General features: G+C 32.5%; 1 protein-coding gene across 1 annotated transcript in view; it reads right to left on the reverse strand.

Moving 5' to 3' along the window:
- LOC128235432 (uncharacterized) overlaps positions 1-17,267 on the reverse strand; it is a 132,863-nt gene that overhangs the window by 25,115 nt on the left and 90,481 nt on the right. The window contains exons 85-112 of the mRNA XM_052950253.1: positions 17,001-17,147; positions 16,118-16,330; positions 14,939-14,981; positions 14,650-14,822; positions 14,381-14,437; positions 13,940-14,146; positions 13,620-13,839; positions 13,382-13,478; positions 13,093-13,252; positions 12,511-12,737; positions 12,123-12,291; positions 11,794-12,019; positions 10,909-11,125; positions 10,540-10,746; positions 10,079-10,385; positions 8,677-8,885; positions 8,392-8,575; positions 8,177-8,300; positions 7,943-8,037; positions 7,325-7,516; positions 6,998-7,178; positions 6,703-6,869; positions 6,075-6,202; positions 5,484-5,730; positions 3,779-3,950; positions 2,734-2,971; positions 2,235-2,352; positions 45-220 (exon numbers count right to left, since the gene is read on the reverse strand). Coding sequence (XP_052806213.1) covers positions 45-220; positions 2,235-2,352; positions 2,734-2,971; positions 3,779-3,950; positions 5,484-5,730; positions 6,075-6,202; positions 6,703-6,869; positions 6,998-7,178; positions 7,325-7,516; positions 7,943-8,037; positions 8,177-8,300; positions 8,392-8,575; positions 8,677-8,885; positions 10,079-10,385; positions 10,540-10,746; positions 10,909-11,125; positions 11,794-12,019; positions 12,123-12,291; positions 12,511-12,737; positions 13,093-13,252; positions 13,382-13,478; positions 13,620-13,839; positions 13,940-14,146; positions 14,381-14,437; positions 14,650-14,822; positions 14,939-14,981; positions 16,118-16,330; positions 17,001-17,147 — 4,901 coding nt within the window. The remainder of the gene's footprint in view (positions 1-44; positions 221-2,234; positions 2,353-2,733; positions 2,972-3,778; positions 3,951-5,483; positions 5,731-6,074; positions 6,203-6,702; positions 6,870-6,997; positions 7,179-7,324; positions 7,517-7,942; positions 8,038-8,176; positions 8,301-8,391; positions 8,576-8,676; positions 8,886-10,078; positions 10,386-10,539; positions 10,747-10,908; positions 11,126-11,793; positions 12,020-12,122; positions 12,292-12,510; positions 12,738-13,092; positions 13,253-13,381; positions 13,479-13,619; positions 13,840-13,939; positions 14,147-14,380; positions 14,438-14,649; positions 14,823-14,938; positions 14,982-16,117; positions 16,331-17,000; positions 17,148-17,267) is intronic.

The raw sequence follows: 17,267 nt of genomic DNA on the forward strand, positions 1-17,267 counted from the left end.
AAATGCTTGTACTAATGATCAAAATTTGAAATTTGTAAAATTACTTTTGGTGGAGTGTTGTCTATAATTACGCCATCGGTTTCAAATGTTGATATCAGGCCAGCACCGTTTACTGCACCTAACCTGAACTTGTATTTTGCCCCTACTCTTAGGATCAACTTATTTTGTTTGAAGTACGTACAGTTGGGATTGTTAATCGGAATCCATTTGCCGTTTTCCTCTGAAATACAAATATCACTCATAATAAAACAAAAACAAATTATCGTAGAAGTAATAGGTACGAGAGTTGTCACAGACATTTAGGAAATGTCCCCTAATAGGGTCCTTGTCAGACGGATAGTTATTTGAGTAATTATGATAATTACTTTGGTGAATATATTTGATTTAAACCCCAATGTAGAAACTAACAAAGCTACAACTGACACACCAAATAGTGTCAAATGTATAAATTCTATGTATAAAGGCAACATTGTTGTTCGGATTTCAGTTCATTTTTGAAATTTGTATAATAACAATTATATTGAAACAGCCGGAAGTCAAACATCACCACAAATCATTTCTTCACCGACACACTCTCTCGATTATTAACTATGGTAATATCTGACAAAACATTCAACAATTGCACTGTACAAACATTTTATTGAAAAATGGCATATTGTCTATCAGCTGACCAGGTAAATTAAAGACTCTCAGGTGTATTTGCACTGCACATATTTATTATAAAATATATACATTACATATGCATTTTCAATTGATATTGCATGCTTTTGGTTATGATATATTAATTACTTACCTTATCATTTTAAAAGGCAAACTTCAGACTGGAAAGAGGGACAGTTTCCGCGTTTTACGTTAATCATGATAACGATACATTTCTTTACATTTCGTTTTAATAAAATTGATCTAAACAATCAAAAGGGTATGTTTTGTTTCTCCGTGGTATTAATTGTAGGGATTCTGCTTTTTAATAGAATTTTCATCGAATTCGCTAAGTCATAAATTATGTTGCGCAATATCATTTTATGTCTACTTCTAAAGAACAAGTATTGATGTGGAAGATAACATATTCAAGACTAAAGAAACTTACATAATCATGTGCATTTTTTCGTTAGTTGAGATGTTTCAAATACTCCAATATAACGTGTATTATTCATACATCCCCAGTAAATTTCCATTCTCAAAAAAATAACGGACATTTATGTCTTCTATTGAATTTATAGTACAGATGTTTCTAACTATTGAACATATACGTTTTAGCGTACCGCATACCACCCTCTTGTGTCTCGAGGGCTCTTAACAAGCTCCTGCATACTGTGTACCTTAATAGGGAATTACACTCGCTTCAATGTTATTTTTAAAACGTAGCTGTAACAAAAATACGTTGGAAATTCTTGGCAACAAAATATTGATGAAAGATAATATTTTTTTTATCTTATTTTAGTCTCGCGTTACTTTGAAATGCCTGTGCATTGTTTTCTTTTCAATATTTCCCCAAATTTAGACGTACTCCTACACTATGAAAGCTACAAAAACTATATACAACTAAAATGTAAAATTTAATTTAAAAGACTATATTTGAAATGTTTATCGGGGCCCTAAACCCATAAACGTTCCAGCGAATATGTGGTGTGAACTATTGCTACTCTTTATATTACGTATTTACGTCGAAGAGTTTGCAAAAACTACGAAAAAGTATTTTAAAGCATGAACACTGCTGGGCTAAGTTAGCCATCGTCTGGAATGCTACATGTGTATGTACTGTATCTAAATAAAAAGTTCATAAAAGGAAATTGATGATATTTCTTAAAATAACACCATTTTACCCTAACACCGGACAGGACACCTTTGCATTTGTGATGACCTTTCATATTCACCCTGTATGTATATATAAATACACAAAGCATGAATATAATGCGCGAAATATCGTGCCGTGGTATTCTATATTTTTTGTGAAGTTTGGTCGAAAAAACGTTTCAGAGATTCAGATTCAGAGTGTTGCTGTCAAACCCAAATTAGGAAAAACAAGACATTTCCAAATGCGTTTCCAGTAATTTCAAAATCAAGAAATAATTACAAATTTTGCTTAGAGAATATGTTAAAGTATAACCAGACAAACGGAAATGCGACTACTTTATGTCAACATATGGGGGCACAACGTATATATGTAACAGTATCTGATATAAATATGTGTTTTTATAATTAAATGAGATACATGTATAACTGTAAATTCTTACCAGGATAAAATTGTTTTGTAGAGCCTTGGTGTTCAATATAAATTTGAGCCTTCAATTCTGTTATGCCTGAATCTACATCGTAGACTTTAAAATTCATTGAGAGATCCTCAATGGAACTCTGTATTAAAAATAAATAAATATGTAGCTTACTATGTATTATTTATAACAGGTAGATAATACTGTAATATAATTATTTAAAATCAAAATTATAACAAACAATGTAATACATAAAATGTGCTTGCTATTATCGATTTAAATGAAAATGTGAAACACACAATTGGATTTGAATAATATTAAACGTCTGAATAATTATTTTTAAACATTTTAAGCAAAATAAGGTTTTGTACATTCTTCCAGAGAAATCACATTACTAGCATATCATCTTTAAAACCGCATATTTGTTAAGATAACACCTCCGACTTGGAGCGAAAGCTGTAAGAAACAAGACCAAGGGCCCTGACCCAATAGTAAAACGGAGCAAATAAAAGGGATCACAAACCTGATATCGAACGTCTATTCCAAGTGTTTCCCCGTCGTAAAGAAATTCTAAGTTTGGTGTGGTAAGGTCAATAAGCATTCCGTCAGATGAACTTGAGTTTTCGTTTAATGCCCCATTAATCGCTGTAATTGTTGACTGAATATAATCGAGATGTTTAAGATTTAGATTTTTCCAGACCGCTGTCGACGCATTTATACCTATTCCACGTTCAACTGTAATGGTGTCGGTAGTCCCAGCACTATAAAATGGAAGGTTTAATAAAACTTAAAGTTAAATAACATATAATTCTTTCAATTTCCAAGGATAAAATATATATGTATTAAACTTGTGTGTGATTTTATTTTTACTTTTGATATAGTCATATGCCTTCTAAAAGGGATAATTTTTATTTGAAAATGTTTTGTTGGGTACTTTTTTATTCATCAAATAGTATATATAATATATTTCCTGTCCATGTAGACGAATTCGATTTAAAAGCACGTGCTTAACCACGTAAAGACGCTTGCCGAGTTACCGGCCACGCTTCGTGCCCGAATTGTTTTCTTTCGATACGTATTTGAAGGTAACGTTATAGCATGAACAATGTTGCTCACTGACGTCATGATGCCTATCAATTTGAATTTGAACAATTTCGTTTCGTAATTACATATTTTGGAACAAAATATATTTGTTTCGGTTGTGCTCTTTCTGTGAAAATGACATTATTTAGATTTCAAATTTTATAGCAAAGCCAAATTCGCCGGAAATGGCTATCCGCGGTGCAAAAATGACCCAAAGTGCGTAACAGTTACGTTTCTTTTCGTATCTAATTCCATATTAAAGGGAAACCGCTATTGTAATTAATAACGTGCCTTAGATTAGAATAAATGCAATAAGTTACAAAAATGAAAGGTTGTTTTTAGTCCGCATTCAACAAAAAAGCGAAGGGTTTTAAAGAAGATTTTCAAACAGTTCTATTACATAAACCTAAAACGTTTTTTTTAACTGTGATAACTTTGCGACCGTAAAAAAGCATATACAGCATAACTTTCGATTAGAGTATTACCTATGTTTTTCCACTGATGCCGAATAACTCCGTATACCTGATTCAGGATCATAGAAATTGTTCCATTGTACCTGTACGGTTGATTTTGAATGGCTATATTTTTTGTCTTTAAAGTCAGACAAAGCTCCGTCAATAACGTTGCCGGCTAAAGGTTCAGTCAGGTCCACTCTTACTGTAACACATTCATGATAATATTATATTAAATTGTAAAATCAAAAATGCTTACACGTGCATCTATTTTTTTGAAACACTACACGATGAACTTAAAATGACATTTAACACGTCGTGTAAATAAAAATATATTTCTTTAATGTTCGAAAATTGGTATAGAAAAACACAGCATACGCCAATATTGTGATTGTTTTTATATTTTTCAGTATTCCAAACATTTTTAAATCTACAATACAACTTATGTCAATGTCACTTATGTCAATATTGAGACGTATGTCATTGTTCTTTGCGTTCCAGCTGCATTAGCTGATAGTTTCACCAATTCTTTGTTTACCTCAATGAAATGTCCCCCTCAATGCTTCTTGTAAAAGCGTTCACAAACACATATTTTTTCTTTCTCTTGTTTAACGTATTTTATTTTAAATCCGTCAATAACGTCAATTTTCGAAATACATAATCAGTGAGTAAATCACAGAAATGAAAATTAACCATTATTTGTTTTAAAATATGACGAAAGTGGTATTATTGAAAGACTTGAAAATGTTTTGAATTTGAAAATTTAAAAAGTCCCAGTTTGGTATAAGTTGTTTTATTTGTATACCAATGTGTGGACATAAACTCGAAAAATAGTTCAGGGACGCGTTTAACTAAACTCAGTTTGACTTGTTTCCCAAGATATATTTGTTCGGATTCATAACATTTGTTTTAATCCAATATACAATTGCTTTGCATGGCTTTGAGTGTTTTGGCTGTGACTTAATTTTCTTCAAATAGTTTACGTTTTCAAATCATTTGGAAGGAGAGAATAGCATATACAAGTCGCTTTTATTTTTAATAATGTTTTTCTTTATTTGTTCCCAGTTTAAGTACAATGATGCTTTTTATTATGAAACTCTATGATCACACAGTTTTAAACCTTTTATTTTATAAGGCAGACTGTGTATGATGTTTTTGGTTTCTAACGATGACTGCATCGTATCTTTGTAAAGTATTTGCATTAGGTGCTCTGAATCGTTTCCCTCCGTCTGCAGATAGAGTTGGGATCTCTAATCATTGAAGTACTTGGGGTTTACCTTTTCGTTTTTTATTATCATTTGTTTTATTGATAAGTTTCCCCAAGTTAATGCATACTTTGATAAGATATACCTTTTGCGTTTTATCTTTATTAAGAATTGTTGGGATAAGAGTGAGGTTTGTGCACATAAACTGGTTTAAACCAGTATATAGTATTTATGCACTGTGCTGTTTGTAGAGTTTTGTGCTGTTCTATGTTTCTTGTTTGTGATTTTGTGTTCTATGTCTTTGGCGTTTGCCCATTGCCACTAAACCGGGTTTATGTTTAAACTTTTTGCTACTGAGCATGTTTCTGTAGCTTTTTGCATATATATTGGCGAGAAGTTTAAACTATTATGAATTGATAAACAGTTTATGAACTGTCGCCACAGGTGGCTGAAAAATAGGTTCAACGACCAATTTTACTGTTTAACAACACCTACGGACTGAATAGAGAAGAAACACAATGAAAACCTTTTACCTCCATTGGAATACTTGGACACGTTTTTCATGTTAGTTGCAGCATTCGATGCCCATATTACAACGTAGTATGTGTCATCATGCACTAAACTCGCATTTTCATGTAGATGAAAGCAGTATAAGTGTTCATGGTAGTTCACATTCTCGAGGCCAGCAACATTATAACCTCCGGGTATTGACCCAACACCAATTTCGTACTTCGATATTCCAGATTCTGGATCGTGAAAATCATACCAGTTCGTGCATATCTGGAAAACGATTATTAACAGTGTTAACACTATTGAAATAAAACAAAATTAAGTTAAATGATATTTTTTTTTATCCATATAGACATTTGGAATAAAATCAACATGCCATATTTAGGTAACAATCTTTGTTTCTATTATTTCAAAATATGCATAGTACAAAATAAGAGCATAGCGTATGTTGTCTATGGACGAAAAGCTGTCGTAGGGAGTAGTAAATAAATAATTTTGATATCCTGAACAATGTTAAGATAAACGGTGATCAATCACAATGATTCAATTGCAAAATAGTACTATCTGATTTAATTGTTTTACATAAACAGGAGTACCCCTTTAATGATCAGTACCTTATCAAAATACTTTGTAAACTGCAAGTCTTCTGCGTATATTTCACCATCATTGATAACACCTGCTATCGGAGGACTCGCATCCACGAGAATGGCTCTGTTTGCCCTCTCAACAACATGAAGATCAACTACAAAAGTGAAAATGAATAAATTATCCCTGAAGATTGACACATGGTATATAATGGCTACCAAAACGTACATAATTCTAATCCAATAAAACTTGCATGTTCTATCTTATTTTAATCATTTAAGTCTTTTATTATACCCGGGTTTATAAAGAAAAATAACATATAGTAAAGAAGACACTTGAATATCATATAATACTTGTAGATGTGTAGATGTATATTAACTTGTACTGCATCACAAAATAGACATTTCATACACATGTTTACAGTGTTTATTTACTAGTTTAAAGAGTAAACTCAAGAGAGTCATAAGTAAATGTCATACATACGGAATAAGGATTTATAGCTACTACCAAACGATATAGAAAATATTCACAAGAATGCGCTTTCATTCCAATAGTGACCGAGTATTTAACAAAATAATCATGAACTGTACTAAACAGTTACCTGACCGTTATATACATAAGCATATCGTGTCTGGTGGGTTATAAAGATATGATTACCATTATTTGTTGCTCTGAGTCTGAGCCAAGCTGGAATTCCATCTGGTATTTTGAAGCTAAATTCAACATATGGCAATATTGGTCGACGAGACCAACTCATAATACTGCAACTGCGTGGATTGCCCCCGAGACATGCGTCCAGATGCGCAATACCGGATTCTTCGTCACTTCAATTTATACGTAAACTAAAGAAACTGACTTAAATAAATTGAGTAATGTAAATATTGTATCAGCAAAACATAATAAAATGTTTACAAACATTAGGTACTGTACTGTTAACAATTATTAATCTTACGTTGAATTGTGAAGCGCAGATATACGGAATGAGTCTTCGGCGTATTTAATGTCGTATATCTCATAAATACACGGGCTTGTTATGTCGATGGTATAAGGTACTGAGTGACAGATTGTCGTTCCAAGAAAACCACCGAAATGAATCTTATTCATAGCCCGTACAGCAACGAAATAACGTCCCGCTAAAAATGAAAGCATTTAAGTTTTGTCGTAACAAAATAAACAAAACAATAATTAAGTTTCATCTTGTCAAATAACGTAATAATTCAGCCCGCACAATAATTAGTTTGTAAAATGTTTAAGATACACCAATACATAAATTACACACATGGTAACGGAAATATATTTCCTTTCGAAGACATAGAAGATATAATTCCGATATTTCGCCAGTGGGATTCGTGCAGTAAATGTTTATGTGGGTCAACATCAGGATGAATATATTCCTCACAAATATTTCTTCCAACAAACCATGTGTAGACCAAAATGCCTGTTTCGTTGTCATAAATTCCATCCCAGTTTGCTGTTAGCAAAAGACACACACCGAAAGTATATCGAGATTTGTAATATAATTTTATTTTTCAACTTGTACTTTGATTATGTTATAGTTTTTAGAGCTTCAAATGCATAAGGCAATGCTCCCATACCATGAAAGATGTAAAACATCAACGTGATATTTTATAGTCAATGACTATCAAAGTGTCAAGTTTTACAATTACCAAAATTTAGAATTACTAATTAATAATGCATTACATAAATCAAATAAAAGGAATTGAAAGAATAACTGTATTATAAACATTAATGTGCTATTTTTCTCTTAAACCCAATCTATGTATTTATTCTCTAATATTCTTTTATATTCTCTAATACATGGTAAATGATATCTTCAAATATATATTTATGTCCGACCATTAAAAAGGTTTAACATGTGGCGATGCTATTAAAATACCAGCAATGTATGTATTGCTCCTTGAGTATAATGCATCCGTCATTGGAGTGTCGCCATTGAACAATGTTCTAGAACCGATTCCGTCAATAATGGTTCTGTAAGAACATAGTACCGTCACATGCTACATATACACATGTGTAAGTGATGTTTGCATTGACACTAAAACATACAAATACAGCATTACATGCATTTTTAAGTTAATACAACTATGACGGATAAACAACAATACCATACCGGTGATTCGGAAACAAAGGGCTGTGTCCAGTGCAAAAACGCGAGAGGTCTGGTCTGTCAGACGGAACTAAATAACTGCAGTCCACAAAACTTAAACTATCCTTTGATGCATTGCTTATTGGTCCTGAAATTAATACAGGTAGCTTCTTTATTTGCTACTGCTACAACATTAAATATGAAAATATTTGAGATTGTTATAAAATAGGCATTCGCACCTGGATCCGGACATGTAAAGTCTGTTAGGACTCCTTCACTGTGAACTGTTGACCGGTACCCCAACACATTTGTTATATCGAGGTTAACATAATGTAAAGTATTGTGTCTCATCTCAAACGAGTCATATGTAAGTTCAACAGTATGACCACTTGACAACAATTCAAAGTAGTGAAATTGCGATTCCTGAAAATAAGCATGATGGAAATTTAATTTTATCAAACATTTTCATTGCATTCTGACTCCAATTACAAATTATAATTGCTCAAGTTACATAAATTAATTACCATTTGCAAAGAATCATCGAAGTTCCTGATGGATGGTAATAATTCACACATCATTGTCAGACCATAGTCATAGTTAAAACTATGGCAATGCGAAATCCTGAGACATTCAGTCGCACAATCCGAAGCAGTAACTGTTTCTAGAAATTGTACCGGAGTTGTAAGAAGTTTTCCTTCTTGTAGCCGAGTAAACGAGTCAAGCGGATTGTTTCCTGTTGAGGTGAAAACTAAAGTGAAAGCTGATTTAAACCAGACTGTTCAGATCAACACAACATTTATTTTACACAAATTGCTTTTGTTATGTATAATAAATTTTGTTTCGATGTCAACACATTTTCAATCTGTCAATTTAAGATGAGTAAATACAATTTAAATGGAACATAGGGTAATATAACTAGAGTACAAGTGAACAAAATCAATAGTAATATTTAATATATTGAAGCAACCATTTATAGATAAACGTAACAGTTCTAGAACAATGAATAAATCACTGAGATTGAGAGTATCGACCCCCCTCTCTCTCTCTCTCTCTCTCTTTCTCTCTCTCTCTCGCGCGCGCTTCTGTATCCTCTGGGACAGTACTATGCGTAATTGCTAGGTATTGCCTAATGTCATTTTCAAAATACGTGTGTCATTACCTCCTTATACCAGTGAATGCAGTTTGTTCAATGCGTTGTGAGTTCAAATTCTGCTATCAAATGTATTTTCAGCTCGTAGTACGAAACTTGTATGCATGCATTTCGTCATTTAATTTTCAGATTTTAAAAGTATTTTGGTAAAATGAAGATATCTATATTAATTAATTCGTCTTTTTATGCTCTATCATATTATTAAACTTACAAAAGTGATAAAATCATTTAGGTGATATATTAACTACTTTATTTTTTATCTATCATAATATGTCACTTTTACATAGACTGTCCAGTAATAGGCGATGGGATCATGGTATACGCGACGCGTGCTTTATTTTTATCGTTACCCCGTTTTGATGTTCGCCTCGTTAGTAAAAGCTGCCGTTTTCATGATTGATTTTAAAGTTGCTTCAATATTTTCACGGCGACGGTACTGAACCAACAACTCATAATAGCAGAACTAACATAATCCATGTGCCTCTCATGTACAATATTTACCAGTATAACAAAAGGGCTCTTCCCGTTTTAATTCCAAAAACAAATCAATTTCTCTATAAATAACATGTTCATGTTAGACTTTTAACACAAATGTCAATACGAGATTTTCTCCTTATAAATTATGGATGGTAAACTGTTTTCAAGTTTAAATACCATTGTATTTTCCTTTTAAAATCATGAAAAGTTTTTAAAAGTAAAAATAAAATATCACATGCCTCTCAATATAACTGATTATTCTTTGAGCCAGTTCCGCTGGTTTAACATTATACTATTACCATGTATTATATTAGTGCTTCCTTTCAACCGCAGCTGTTCCCACGGACGAAGCTGATCACCATACTGTCCAGTGCCAAACCCAACCGCTATAAAAGCTTCCGATATTTCGGAGTCATCCTGGATTAATACTGTAGCTTGAATGATGTTTGGATTACTTGTATATGTAAATTCCGCATGTAAGCGCCCTGTTGGTGGTGTGCTATCGTATGTAGGTAATTCACAAGAAACATAACTTCTTGAACCGGCACTATTTTCAGCAAACATGATAAAATACAACGGGACACCAGACGGATATTCATTGTTCACCTGAAAATTAAAAAAAAAATCTGTAAAGTCGTTACATTACATGAAACCAATTTCAGAGATGTAAATGCACCATAGTCATATTATAAAGCGTTTTCTTTAAAAGCAATATTACATTGTATGTGTCAAGACTTGAATAAATAAAGCAAATATGTACCGTTTTAATGACAGTTTCAGAACCACCCAACTGCAAGTTTGATACGACGTTAGTTCCTCCCGAAAATGTACCAACATTTAAGAAAAACTTTACGTCGCTTCTGTCATCAGCCGCTTGTACAGAAATTTCAAATGCTGTTTCAGTGTAGTCTCTGTTTCCAATCTGGTGTATTTCGCATTTCGGCAAATCCCGTCCTGTTCTTGATTTCTAAAATAGACAGAAACTAGTTATAGTTTTAACGCAAAAAGTGTGTTGACATAAATAGTATTGCTTTTTGTATTAATGTATGTTTTTTTTTAGTGTCATCCTAGTACCAATCTATGACTTCTCATTCAAGGAATAACTGCAATAAAAATAATGTGTACATACCGATTTATTTACAACTGGTGAAAACACAGGTGGACTAGAATCTTCCTCTCGTGTAGACACATCTATAATCCGTTCTGATATTTTTGACATTGCGTAGGACCAAAGTTTCTTTTTGAATAATGTTTTCTTAAACCGCTTAAACAAAATCTTTACGTCAAGGGTAACAAGTCCGAACAATTCCAGTTTTAGTGGTATCATTTCAAGATACATCGTTAGCCTAGTGAAATAAAGTGTTTAGTGAACACATAGACATTACATATTTTTATTGTTTTCTCTTAGATGGTTATTTAAACAATAACGGTGGATTTAATCCTGATAAACCACAATGACGCCATTTGCCTAATATGTGGTGCTATTTTTCAGTTAATATGGGTTTTGATTAAAAAAGAAGACATTCATAAGTTTGTCAGTGTAAGTTAGCATATTTATGCTCCTCTATAGAACTAAAAGACGTATACAGATTACATGAATAATAGTTTTGTAATTTAAAGCATTCATAAGGATGACGCTGTAGAAAAAATGTAAACGAGTTTTAAATATGCTTAAGGATTTCAAATAATGAAATTTATAAATTGCGCAATGACAATTTTATTCAATATGACAAATAGTCCATGCCATTTTGCATTAAACATCTTATATATGATGTATATCGACAAATGTCAAAAAGAAAAGGGTTCAACATAATGTCGACAAAGATACAATCAACAGTACATTGATAAAAGGTAGTTCGACACATCTAAAAAGAATAGGAACTCGACACAATTATGACAACGTGTTTGTTATTTGTCAAGTATGTACATGCATTAAAGTAACATGATCAATTTAGTTTATTCAGCATTTACGCAAGACACCAATACATGTATTATATTTTGTGTTTCTACATACCCGACGTCTAGAGGAAACTTGGAAAAACCTATTTCGGCACCTGTAGGAAACTGTATATTGCACAACTGGCCTTCAAGGCGCAGTATTCCATACAAAATATTCCCAATGCCAACTTCAAAGTAAGTTGATAGGCCACCATACGGTATAACGGTTGCTCCTGCAGAACGACCGATTATCTTTGCCTGCCAGCCAACGTCCAATCCATAATACCCCCAAGCATCAAACTCTACAAATGCATTGCTCAATATTGTTGTTTATATTTTACTCTAGAATCAGTTGCAATTGATGCGTCAATAATGCTAAATTACATAAAGAATAAGTATGCATACCAAGTGTGAGATCCAAAATTCCTCCGAGAGGAATGACTGCTCTAAGCGGTTCATCAAAAAATCGTATTGTCTTTCTTGGAAAATTAAATGAACCTTTTAGAGTAAATTCAAAGGAGTCAAAAATGTTCTTTACGTTCCCTGATGATATTTTCTCCATAACTTCAGAATACTGAAATCAAACAGTACATTTGTAATACACAAACTTTACTGACCAAAGTGCGAAAAAAGGTGAACAATAAACTTTTTTGTATTTCTACAAAGATATATCCATGTATCAAATAAAATGTCGAGCTGTTCACTGTATGGCATTTCATTGTTTTAGTATCCCCGTTTCGCGATAATGTGAATCAGTCCCTGACTCTGTTAATTAGGAATATCAAATACTCACTAGAGCTTTGGCAAGATCGATAAAGTCCTTCACAACATTTCGAATTTTAAATGGATCAACTTTTTTGGTATGTAGTAATGACTCAATATCAGCGATCGTCATATTAGCTAGCTGTGTTCCAAGAAGTTCGGTTCCGAGTTTGGAAAGTCCTTTGCCAACAACAAATAACTGATTGGCTCTGTTAACTGTGTCACTTATATCATCAAACATAGCTACGACCTTTTCAGCTGAAAACAAGTAAACTTATTGTATTTGATGTGTAAGATATATTTATTTATCACGTTTTTTATATTGATATAAACGTGTGTCCATTGTAAACTAGACATCACATATCTACCTCAGATGGTTATAGTGTAAAACGCAGTTCTAGGAATATATGAGTGTGATATGTGTCAGTATTGATATGCATGTAATTATATGATAGCAGGAATACCAAGATGCATGTTGGTAGACCGATTGTCAGTACAGACTGTTGAGTAATGGCTCATTAGTACCTACCTTTCACAGTTTTAAATGCGTCGCGGATTATATGCATATTTTCAACGGCATAGTAAAGTGATTTTTAATTAACTAATTGTTTACCTCCTTCTATTTCATACGAAATCTTAAATTCTTCCGAAGGAACAGGTTGATGTTTTATTGTGTCTGGGTTATTCCATCCAAGTGATTTCATAGCTTGTTTAATAGTTGATTCCAACTCTTCAAACTCCTCTGGCTGTAAATTACCTTGTTTAACCGTTTTCTGAAGAAATAATAATAAAAAAAATATATATATAATCAATATATTTAAACATTTAAGGTCAACTACTACAATAATTATTTGTATGACGCATTTTGTTTAAATTACATGATATATTAAAAAATGGTATACCGCTGCGTGTTGAAATGCGTCTATAAAGGACTGTATGTCTTCATTTGCAGATCCAGATGCCAAATACTGTTGCAGTTGATGTTTCATAGCGTCGACACTTAAAATAAAACTAAGCGTCATTTATAGAAACAAATCGATTGATCTATTGATCTAATTCACATCCGAATCGAAACGTTATTTTTAAAACTGTGTCAAGATATAGCCACTCAAGGATATTGAAAATTGTTTTTAAGCATACCTGAATTCATTTGGTAGTAAACTTCGTTTTCGCCGTTTACTATCTGAACAACTTATATCTAGTTGCTGATCAATAAAATATTGTATTGTAGCACAGTCTATTGCATCATATTCTTTTACACACAGTGTAAAGTTGACTGATACTTTTATTTTTGTCGGAGAGTCCTGACGTACTTCGATAGCAAGCGCAATTGCATTCTTCATGTGTTGTTGTAAATATGCTGTAATATATAATAATGTAAAAATACACTATACTTTCTAATATTGTCAAACTAAGCTGAACAGCGGCAATCTCAAATAGCAATAAATGCTTTAATGTACCTGGTTTGTTTTCAATGTTTGCTTCCCAGAATTTTCGTTCGATACCGTAACTAAGGACACTTCCTTTGCAATTAGCTTTCACATAAAATCTAACGTTTCGTGTTACGTCTCCAAGAGAAACAGTAGGGCAACAGCTAAAACCTCGACAGTTATCATCAAGCAAACACAATCCTTGTGTTTCGTTTGGAAGGGTTATCGACTGACATCCTGGATAAATAGTTTGAAATGTATAAAATGGTGTTTCTTACCGTCTAAGATTTGATATATCCCTTTGAAAGTAAGTTAAAAAAACAACACATCTCTTGGTTGTGTAGCCAACTAGATACAAAAAGTGCAGAACCGTGAACACAAGAAACCATGTCTATGTTTATTTATTTGGAATTATTTTGAACATGAACATTATTATTTTGCAAGCAACAATGACAGGGACCACATACGCACCTGACGAAGTAGTTGCTCCTTTACACTCATCGAGATGCCAAAAATCGTACGAAAGATCTTGAAAACAAAGGTACATTTATGCTTTTAGAACAGCGATGTTCAGCTATGTTATCCAGTTGTCATTATACTAAAGTTATACTTTATAAAGCTCACGTTTATTTGAAAGGGAATATCAATAATACTTATCAATCTGAAACTTCTCTGCAGGATAACTGGAATTTATCTTAAACTGTCAGAAGGAGAGTATATCAATTATATCACATAGTTACCTTGATATGGGTGATTGCCACTTTCTGAGCTAGCATTTGTACAGTTAGTATATGGAATGCGCAAATCTACTGCCAGTGGAACGGTTTCATCACAAAAAGCATCCTCAAAACAAAGTCTTATGTCTACATCTAACGTAAATTCGTTCTTTGATTGAACATTGTGAATGAGAAACCTAAAATCAAAGTTATAACAGTATACTACTTGGAGACTTTAGCGATATTTATTTTAAGCAATAGTTAAAATACAAGCGATTTGTTGTGATTTTATGCTAACATATTGCGTATATACCTCATACTCCAAACGCCCTTCATTGAAAGATCGTGACGTGTACCTGAAAATATTTTTGTCACCAAAAATGTAAGCATAAAACAAACTTGAAAAGAGTAATACGCGAAAAACATAAGAACAAAATCATTGCGTATTAAAGTTTGGCTATGAAATGTTTACATGAAACTGTACAAATAAGTATTAATTTGGAAATCTGTGCAGCCAAGTAAAATTCAAATTGGAAACACATTACTTCATACGCAAATAAAAAAACACCGATTTGTGTTCATGGTCTAAAAAAGTTTTATTCCGTTAAATCGGTTATAATATGCTCCTCGCTATTCTTATCAGATTATGTTGTAATTAATAGGTCTGAGTCATGGATAATCTATCAAAAGAAAAAAAATGAATCGAAAAGTGAAATCTTAATTTTCCAAGAGGTCATTTAAGATTAATTACTAAATTATGACTTATAACAACTTTCTGTCGAATGAATTAATCTAGAAAACATGCCGGCTTAGTTAGAATAAAAACGACAACAGCAACATTTTTCATCTTTTGTACGATAAACAAGTCGTGCCATTGTCGATAATGGTAAATGTTGATGTCGGTTGTCCCAGTGTACTTTTACTTTCATTGCAAAGAGTATAACTTGCTCATTACTGATTTATAAAAAAGGCAGCAATTAAAGCATTGGTGAGATAAATGTTGCCTTCTTTATTTGATCTGCATTCGAACGTTTTGAAAACTATTTTTGAATTTTGCAGAGCAATCAAATCTGTTTGTTATATTTTTTCGGTACAGCTGTTACATATTTTTTCACATCACAAAACCCATCAGCCAATTACAGGAAACTTTAACAAGTTGTTCATATGTTGTGTTTTGCTGGTTTGCATATTTAAATGCTTTTGATCGGTTAATTGTCCGATATATGATAAATATTGACCAACATGGGCTCTGGAAACACCCAAAATAACCAGTTTTGTACAATTGGTTGCATGTTTCCAAAATTCATATTATTGAATATCGGCTGCGTTTCTTAATTAAAAAGTTTTTAAGTTACACAAAAACGGGAAAAGAAACATTAGTACATTACAAATGGAAAAGGCAATTGAATATAAGTCAAATTAAATAGCTTTATCAGAAGAACAATTAATTCAAATGAGAACATTTTTATGTAAGTGGTGTATCGTTTATTACCCCAATTGTAGTCTAAAATGTTCAACTCATATTCAATGTTTTCCAGCTCAATTTTTATTCGATATCCGCAAGGGTCAAATGTGAAAGAAGCCCAAATAAATCGATCAAGTTCTTTAGTGTACACGCAGCAAGCCATATAATATCCAGCCCAAGAGCGTACACACGAATCTTGGAACAGAGGTTTACTTGAGTTGATGGACTTATTTTCTGGCTCTATGGATAGAAAAAAACAACATAAATAGTGGTAAACAAAATGCAGATATAGTATATAAATATTAATATCCACTACCATATAAAGCATTAATATATACGTTGATTTAATGGCCAAACGGTTTTTCAAATATCTTTTAACGAACATTTATCCGTTTGTTAGTGTTTTGCGACCCAAGCAATTTATGAAATAATTGTACTATCGACTTTTCTTCAAGGCAATTTAATTCAAAAGCAGACGCGTGACAAAATAAATGAATATTTAAGATGTCAATATTCTGAACCCTTTTCGAAAACAATATAATTTGCCATTCATAATTGCTTCGTTATTAAGCTATATACAGATTTGTTTCCAGGAAGGTGATTTAAGTCTCTAAGTTTTCTACTTAGTTCTCTAATGCCTTACTTCAAAACATTTTATTCAAGTCCTTATTTGACTGAATGCAGTTCTAACTATCAAATTAAAGCTGCATGTGATTTGTTTGCCAACAAAATGGCTGTGAATATATACTATGTGTCGATGTCAATCGTTTGTTATTCTGTGCCGACGGAAAGGCAACAATCTAATAAATCATCTACCACGTACTATGCAAATGTCTTCTAATAGTCATCGTGTTATCTAACATACTAGCAAAAAATCATTTATAGAAAAAACTTTGAAAAAAATATATACCTTGTAGTAGCTTAGTGATATTGCACATTGGTGAGGAAATTAAATGCGTTAGGCCTAGCTCGACGGCCAGCTTATCATGATGTTCTTCCATCATGTTGTCCGATGTATTAAGATGGTTCATAGTCAACCAATTGCTCAAGGAAAATCCTGCAAAATATATCATTCTATTTCCCCTGCTACAAACATAAACATTTAATAACTTTAGATTTTAACATTTAATAAAGATATTATTCGACAATTTTGCATTTTAGATTAAACAATTTTTAC

The sequence above is a fragment of the Mya arenaria genome, chromosome 5 (assembly GCF_026914265.1).
Source record: "Mya arenaria isolate MELC-2E11 chromosome 5, ASM2691426v1".
Classification (NCBI taxonomy): Eukaryota; Metazoa; Mollusca; class Bivalvia; order Myida; family Myidae; genus Mya; species Mya arenaria.